At 50.4% G+C, this 7,587-nt stretch overlaps 1 protein-coding gene across 1 annotated transcript; it reads right to left on the minus strand.

Annotated features, from left to right (window-relative positions):
• Positions 1 to 1,537: 1,537 nt before the first annotated feature.
• SPRING1 (SREBF pathway regulator in golgi 1) lies at positions 1,538 to 5,052 on the minus strand. The gene is made up of 5 exons (XM_065738739.1): positions 4,921 to 5,052; positions 4,464 to 4,620; positions 3,270 to 3,421; positions 2,663 to 2,776; positions 1,538 to 1,809 (listed from the first exon to the last, which is right to left on the minus strand). The coding sequence occupies exons 1-5, from the start codon at positions 5,029 to 5,031 to the stop codon at positions 1,726 to 1,728; spliced, it is 618 nt and encodes a 205-aa protein (XP_065594811.1). The 5' UTR covers positions 5,032 to 5,052; the 3' UTR covers positions 1,538 to 1,725.
• Positions 5,053 to 7,587: the final 2,535 nt, after the last annotated feature.

Consider the following 7,587-nt stretch of genomic DNA (forward strand, 5'->3'; position numbering starts at 1 on the left):
ACTTGCCATAGGATGGCAGCAAAGGGGAGATGTTTGCAGCCAGATAAACTGCTCATGCTGCAGCTTTTGGAGAAACAAGATTTTCAAGTGAATGTGCTGACAGAATTGTTATCTCACTTGATGACTGCTGGGAAAGAACAATGAAAACAACGCAAGTGGATTTTATCAGGTGGCTGGTAGCACTGCTTGCTTATATGGCATGGAATTTTAATTAGAAACATAAGAGATCTGTAGCATTGTACAGATACCTTTTGCACCAGGACACTTCACCACCAGGCTTGTTTTCTAATAAAGCCTCTGTAAATTGCTCTTCCTTCAGACAGGGAACAGAAAGCAAAGTTTAAACAAGCACACGCAAGAACACAAACACACCACTGAAGCACCCTTGCTGCACAGAATTGGCAAAGGTAAAAACAAAGGAAATGAGGTTTTAAATAGCAAAAACCAGCCTAGTTTTGTCTGCTGCTTGGCCTTCACACAGTGACATGTGGGGAGAGAACAGATTTAGTCAGTATCTTACACATTCTCTAGCCATCCTCCCTGCATTTAGCAGCCTTACTTAATGAGGAGTCAACCAGAAAACTGGGAGAACCAACTCTGTTCAACTGCCATTCTGATCAGAGCAGCAAGTATGTCAAACAGCAAAGTAAAACATCCTGGTGCTTTAACTGAGCTCACACAATACAGCTGCCCTCAGAGAAAGGCTTGCACCATATTCTAACACTGTAGCCTAATTGCTTCATGAACAAGGACCTCGTTACACAAGGATCCTGGAAGAACTCCACCCTTTTGCCTCCTGCACAACCAGAAGTGAAGTACAATTGAATTACAGAGTCCAGAACAAGTTCAAGCAAATAAACCTTTGCTTCCTGTGAGCAAGGGGACTGGCAGAGAGCTGTGCGGAAGGGTAACGCTCCTCTTCAAGGAAACTTACAGACAATACAGGTCCCATCACAGGGGGATCCCAGCTCTTCTCTCATGCTAGGGGACCTTGACAGGTAACTCCATTGGAGTTCCAAATGCTTTAAACTCACCAAGAGGATCGTAAGCAGTATAGCCATGAAAGCCAATACAGATCCTTTAGACTACGGAGAAAAAAAAAAAAAACCACCAACCGATTTTGATCAGGATGTAAAATATCCTTTACACATGATACAAAGAAACAGGCTGAAAGACATCAGCAACTAGCTATGCAAAGCAACAATACTTTCAGCTAGAAATCCATATAAACTGAATAAATAATTCATAATTACATATGTAGTGTACACCATGCACATCAGGATAGTACTCCAGAGAAACAACAGGCACGCTTTACTCTCTCCAAGCAAAGATTCTGTCATTATTACTGTCATTCTGGGAAGCCTCTGGACTGCCAAGACCACTGAGCCTACAGGTAGAGCTGCAAAACTATATTAGACCTTTTTCTTTGACATTTTATAGGCTAGATCCACTCCATGCATCCTAAAACACAAGCTATTGTAGGAGAACGATTCAAAGAACGTCCTTCCAATGTCCCAAAGCAGGTACACAATGTCAGCTGAAGGAAGCAAGATTAAATTCCACTGAACTTAATTCTCTCGCTCCCTCTGTGCACCTCTGGGTTTGCCACCAAAAACACACCATAAACTGTTTACACTGAGGCTCTTGTAAAGCAGCAGCTGTTGTCTTGCTCCTTTGCATTCCAGTCTCCAGCTCCTTCGCCTTGCTGCTTAGATCATGCAGCTTTCAAACAGGCAGCAGCTCCGGGGGATATTCACCATAGCAGTACTTTGCAATTGGATCTCTATAGGTGTTCTCATGCTGCACGCTCTGTTGGGAACAGGAGGAGGAACTTTAACAATACACATGTACAGTAACAATACACCCCTTCACTGAGGGTCAAAACCCAGAGTATTTATAAGCACGTAAAAGAAAGACTTCTCAAACTGGTCCATAGAGCACTGTACCTTCCAGCATCAAACATCACTACATGCCCGACAGATATAAAGGAAGTTGCTACACTGCAGCATTTTCACATTGAATCATAACTAGAAATCCATTTTCTGGAGACACTATCCAGTCTCCAGAAGGTGAGATCATATTCAGCATTCCAGAAAGCTACCCACGCTCCAGCAATGGGAGAGGACAAAATGGAGCTCCTCTCAGCAGTGCACAGCACCAGGGCGAGAGGCAGTGGGCACAAACTGGAACACAGGAGGCTCCCTCCCAACACAAGAAAACACTTCTTTGCTGTGCATCTTACAGGTAACAGAACAAGCTGCCCAGAGGCAGCACAGTCTGCCACACTGGAGGTATCCAGAAGCCACCTGGCCATGGTCCTGGGCAACCAGCTCTAGGTGGCCCCAATTGAGCAGGGAGTTGGACCAGAGGACCTTCAGAAGTCACTTCAAGCCTCAACCATTTGTGACAGCATGAAGCTGCTACTTGAGATGTGTATGGTTTTGGTACCTAGAACTAGAAATCAGATACTGTAAAAAAGTTTTAGAGGCATTTGGAATTACGCCCTGTGTTAACGACTGATCCCTATTGCTCTATTAAGTACTCCAGTTGCACAACATCTCCAACTGCATTCTGTAAGCACCACAGACCAGTGGGTCAGAAGGCCAAGGGTACTTTTCAAGCATTACCTTCTCTGGGCCATGGACATATCCTAGTGGCTTACCTGTGATGAAGTCCTACACTTTGCCAGGCACAACTCAAAACGATCTTCGACTGCCATGAAGAGGTTTTGGAAAGCAATGGCTGCCCGGTTCAAGAAACGTTCCAGAAGATGTTGCTACAATGGTTAGCAAGAAAATAAGAGTGACAACCAAAAATAGACTTTATTTCAACTAAGTAGTCAAAACCCACCTTAATCTACACAGTTCATATCCCAGAGGAACAGAACTTCTAAGCAGAGCTATTTATTAGTGAGCACCCAAAGGTTAACAGCACGACACCACAGCAGCAGTGAGAGGACCCAAAGGAGCCCTCCTCTGCTTGGCCAGCAGAACACAGGGCAGTGCTTGCACTGGCTTTAATAGCTTTTCTACAATCACTTCCCTTCAGCAAATGCAATGCCACTAAAGCTGAACTGCTGCAGGGCTCCCAGCACTTTCTCTCAAAGGTGGGAAGGATGGATTTTTTTGGTCTATTTTAAGTTTTTATTTAAAGAGGAGCCTGTGGCAAGCTAATCCTTTGAAGAAAAGGAACCATCCCCTCTAAGGGAAAGGCTCCCGACAAGCAAGAGCTTTTAGCCACACCTGAAAAGCAAAAGAAAGCCTCTGCACCTTGTTGGGCTGCAGGCAACAGGACACACAGTACTCATACACACTGCAGCAGCCATTGGGAAGGCAGCTGTCACAGCTGTACAGCTTCGTGCTGGGCACGTTGACATTACAACAGCCATTGACCAGTAAGTCCTTCCTCTCACAGATATAGCCTGGAAAGAAAAAAAAAAGTAAGAACTGGAATGACTTATTCCTTTGTACATCCTATGGGAATGTTACAGACAGAAATACATTACTTGATAGATTGTTTTTGTGATCCTCAATTTGACTGAAGTCCTGAATTTGAAATGGCACTTGGACATAGAGCTGAGCACGGTGCTACCTGCACAACTATGATGTACCTCATTAACACAGCATGCAGAGCACCATTCTTTACAGGCAGAGCATTTAAATTATGATATCTTATTGGCAGAGTTGTTGGCACTGGAAAGGGTAACGATAGTGATTAGACTGGAAAAAAAACCTGACACACATTAACTGGTCTGAATCTGGGTAACTCTCTCTTAACAGTTCAACATGGAGACATCGATTCATCCAAACAAAGCAGCTGTAATGTTCACTATTTACAGGAGCCCTCAGCAGCCCATAACCAGAGCACGCATCCTTCTGGAAGCTACACCACCCCCTGCCAGACCGTAAAAGGTAGCAGTGATTTCGAGACCTTGGTGAATCAGCAGAGAGCATTAACTCGGGCGTGCTACGTTTAATATTTACGTAGAAAATCACAAAAGATGTGTCGGGTTTTTTTCCCCTTTTTATTTTTATACAGCCTTTCACTGCTGGCCCAGCACTCGAGCAACAAGAGGCATGTGCCACGGCAGGAAAGGCTCCACCCACTGAAAACCAGGAGTTAATTTGAGAACCTGCAACAGAAATATCCCAGGGTTTACAAGCATTAGATGAGCTCCTCAGCTGTGGCTGCGCACTAATTATGCCAGCCAGGTTTACTCTTGCTAACACGCCTGACCACAGCAACACACTGCAGGGGGATGCAAACTGCTCTGCAAGCAACCACCCTGCGCTCAGCACTGCGCATTCAGGTGCTGAATAAGGGCTGTGCTGGATCCACGGCGGCCCTGCAAACAGCACAGCCACTGCACCCACAAAATTAAGATAACCTGACCACGGAAACATCAACAGGTGAGGCTCCATCAGCAGCCAGGCAGGGGACAAAGCATTCAGCACCCAGCGTACCCAGCTCGTCCGTGATGAGCAGCTTCCCCTGCACGGAGTTCCGGCACTGGTTGCTCGGGTGGCTGCCGTTCCCGGAGCTGAACTGCTCCTTCCACAAGATGGGCTGCTCGTGCTCCTGCACCTGGAGCAGGCTCCGGTCTCTCACCGCCCGTTCTTCCTGCAAGGACAGACAGCGGTGCCACCGACACGCGCGCCCGCCCCGCAGCTCCACGCGGAGTCACGCGGGGGCACAGCGGACCCGTGACGCCCTCAGGTTCCCCGCGGAGCTCCGCGGTGGATGCGGAGGACCGGAGCGCGGGGCAGGGTGCACCCAGCGCACGGATCTCTCCGGCAGCTCCGCGGGGAGCAGGGGTGAGCCGAGATCTCCTCCTCCGGGCTCGGCTTTTCAAGCCTGCCCCTCGCATCCAGCGACTGCAATCGTTTTCCCAGCACACCCCCCCACCCCCCCCGCCCCGACCTGCTTGAAGGTGCTGCTGAGGAAGTACACGAGGGAGAGCCCGAAGACGACGCCGAGGACCCAACGCTTCCTCAGCAGCCGCCGCCACAGCGCGGCCCCGCACGGCACCATGGCGGCTCATCCCGCCCGCTCCGCCGCCATCGCCGTCCCCGGCGCCGCTCGCGGGGGAGCGCGGCCCCGATCGCTTCCGCCGCCGCTGGGCGGGGGGGGGGGGAAGGGGGGGCGGGGCCGCGGATGTGCGTGCGCGGAGGGGCGCGGCCGCGCCGTGAGGGCGGAGCGGGGCAGCGCGGTGAGTACGGAGCGCCCGGCGGGGGAACGGCGGCCGCGCCGCCTGCGCGTGCACGCGTGGGCGCGGCGGGTGGGCTTCGTGCTCGCGCATCTGCGCTGCCGGCGGGAAACGCTGCGTGTGCGTGCGTGCGTGCGTGCGTGCTTCTTGCAGCCGTGCCCGGTGATGGAAGGACCCGCGCGGGGTCTGCGGTTGGGATGAGCTGAAGGGCTCCGCGCGTGGGATGCGGGCACCTCCCTGAGCCGCGTCCCGTGCTGCAGCCGGAGCTGCTCGGGTACCGCCGAGGCGCCCAGCCGCTGCGAGGTGAAAACAGCCGGAGAGAGCATGCCCAGTCCGTGCCACTGCCGAGTGCCGCGTGGGATAGAAGGATGCGGTTGTGGGAGTGGGAAGGGCCGCCTCGTGCCGCCTCCCTGCGGTGCGCGGGGACGCGCACGGCTCTGTCGGTGCTCGCAGTCCCATCTCCTCGCCTTGCTGTCTGCAGGAACGGGGCACCACCGCCTCCCTGGGCGGTCTGTGCCGGTGCCTTACCACCCGTAGTGTAAAAGCCCTTTCCCTTATATCTGGTCTAAGTGTCCCTCTTTTCGTGCGAAACCGTTTCCCCGTGTCACAACGGGTTCTCCCTGCAGCCCTTCCTTCTCCGTGCTGCAGCCCCAGCTCTCAGCCTGTCCTTGCAGGGACGTGTTCCGTCCCTTGGAGCATTTCTGTGGCCCTCCTCTGGCCACATCGCGGCAGCTCCGTGTCTCCCGTGCACTGAGCACTCCCCATGTGGATGCAGCACTCCAGGTGATGCTTCACAGCACGGAGCAGAGGTGCAGGATCCTCTGCCTCTCTCTGCTGGTCATGCTGCCTTGGATATGGTTGGCTTTTCAGGCTGTGAGGGCACAGTGCTGTCCCGTGTCCAGATGCCATCCACTGGTACCCCCATGTCCCTCCTGGCAGGGTTGTGCTCCATCCCCCAGCTTGTCCCAGTAGCAGGGGTTGCCACGACCCAGGTACACACCTTGCACTTGGCTTTGCTGAACCTTATGAAGTTCTTCTGGGCCCACTGCTCAGCCTGCCCAGCTCTCTCTGGGTGGCACCCCATCCCTGGGGAGTGTCAACCACACTGCCCTGAATAACACCCATTAATGTGGTACCGTATCTGTAGAGCAGGTTACATCTCGTGGAGCCTCATGTCCTCAGTATTTAACATTCACATCACAGTCCCCTTAATAGCAGATGCCAAAAGAAAAATATTTCCCCATAGAGCTGCATGTTATTTAAAAAGCTGTTCTCACCCCTGTTATAATTTGGGAGACTTCTCATGGTTTGGGAAGGAGTGAGGGATTCTTCAGGTTTCATTACATACAGAGACCCAGGGTTGGTGGGAGAGCTCTGCCTGCATGGTCAGCCTGGGACCTTAGCTGTTTCATCACATCTCAATTACTGTTTGGGTTATAAGGGGACTTAGAGTGTTGGTAACTTAGGCTGTCAGGGAACTGTGGTTATTTACATTTCTGGTACTCCCAGTGGCTGGCAGTGTCTTTTCCATAGTATTTGTTGCAAGTGACATTCTTCCTGCCATAGCTGTGTGTTTACTGGTGTGTATTTTATTTACATGTGTTATATGAATTTTTAAAGCGGTATCCGGAAGTTGGCAATCCCATATTAAAAACTTGATGTTTTCTGTCATTTGCTACTCAAATCCCACATCATTCCAGCTCAGCCTGCTCGATGGGAGCCCTGAGGACTGCATGTTACTTTTCTTCTCATCCTTTCATAAATTCAGCAGTTTACCTGTGTGATCTACAGGCACGGGGCTGCACACATTTCACTATTTCCTGTGGGATCCTGGACGAGGCACTTGCAGAAATAGCTCATGTCCCAAGTTCTGTATAAGTAATACAGCATTAAACTGTGTAAGACCATGGCCAGGTACCGTGTGCTGTGCCTTGATGATGATTTTCTGTTCCTCTTTACTTTTGAACAATTGTTCTTTTTTGAAAGCATAGTTTGTTTGGGGTTGTTCCCCTGAAGTTAGCCACCTGAAAGCAGGGATTTAAATAACTCAATAAGGATTTTCTCTCCTTGTCCCAGGAGGTCCTGAAGCTGCTACACTTTCAGAGCTTTTTTCCTTTCCCTTTCTACACTGACAGTTCCAGTGAGGCAGGAACACATCATCTGCTGCACACATGGATATTATTTCTGACCATTGTGCTGAGTTTGCAAAGAGCAATCTGTGGCCTAAAAGGGACAGTCTGCCTATTTAAAAGAACACTGTCATGCCTTGATTATATTTTTTCATTTAGAATATTCACGCATTTTCTTTTGTTTTCCCCCAGTTTTGCTCTTTATTGCTCTGCAAGTTTCTTCAGAAGAAGAGAAAGGCGTCTCACTCCAGG

The sequence above is a fragment of the Cyrtonyx montezumae genome, unplaced genomic scaffold (assembly GCF_038088225.1).
Source record: "Cyrtonyx montezumae isolate F1298 unplaced genomic scaffold, pur_monq_1.0 scaffold_23, whole genome shotgun sequence".
Classification (NCBI taxonomy): Eukaryota; Metazoa; Chordata; class Aves; order Galliformes; family Odontophoridae; genus Cyrtonyx; species Cyrtonyx montezumae.

Excerpts from the sequence above, each read along its gene's own strand:
- SPRING1 (XM_065738739.1), bottom strand. The coding sequence starts at position 5,031 with ATGGTGCCGTGCGGGGCCGCGCTGTGGCGGCGGCTGCTGAGGAAGCGT. Across the intron at positions 4,621-4,920 it reads TCAGCAGCACCTTCAAGCAG|GAAGAACGGGCGGTGAGAGA; the intron begins GTCGGGGCGGGG and ends CTGTCCTTGCAG. Across the intron at positions 1,810-2,662 it reads AGTGTAGGACTTCATCACAG|AGCGTGCAGCATGAGAACAC; the intron begins GTAAGCCACTAG and ends TGTTCCCAACAG.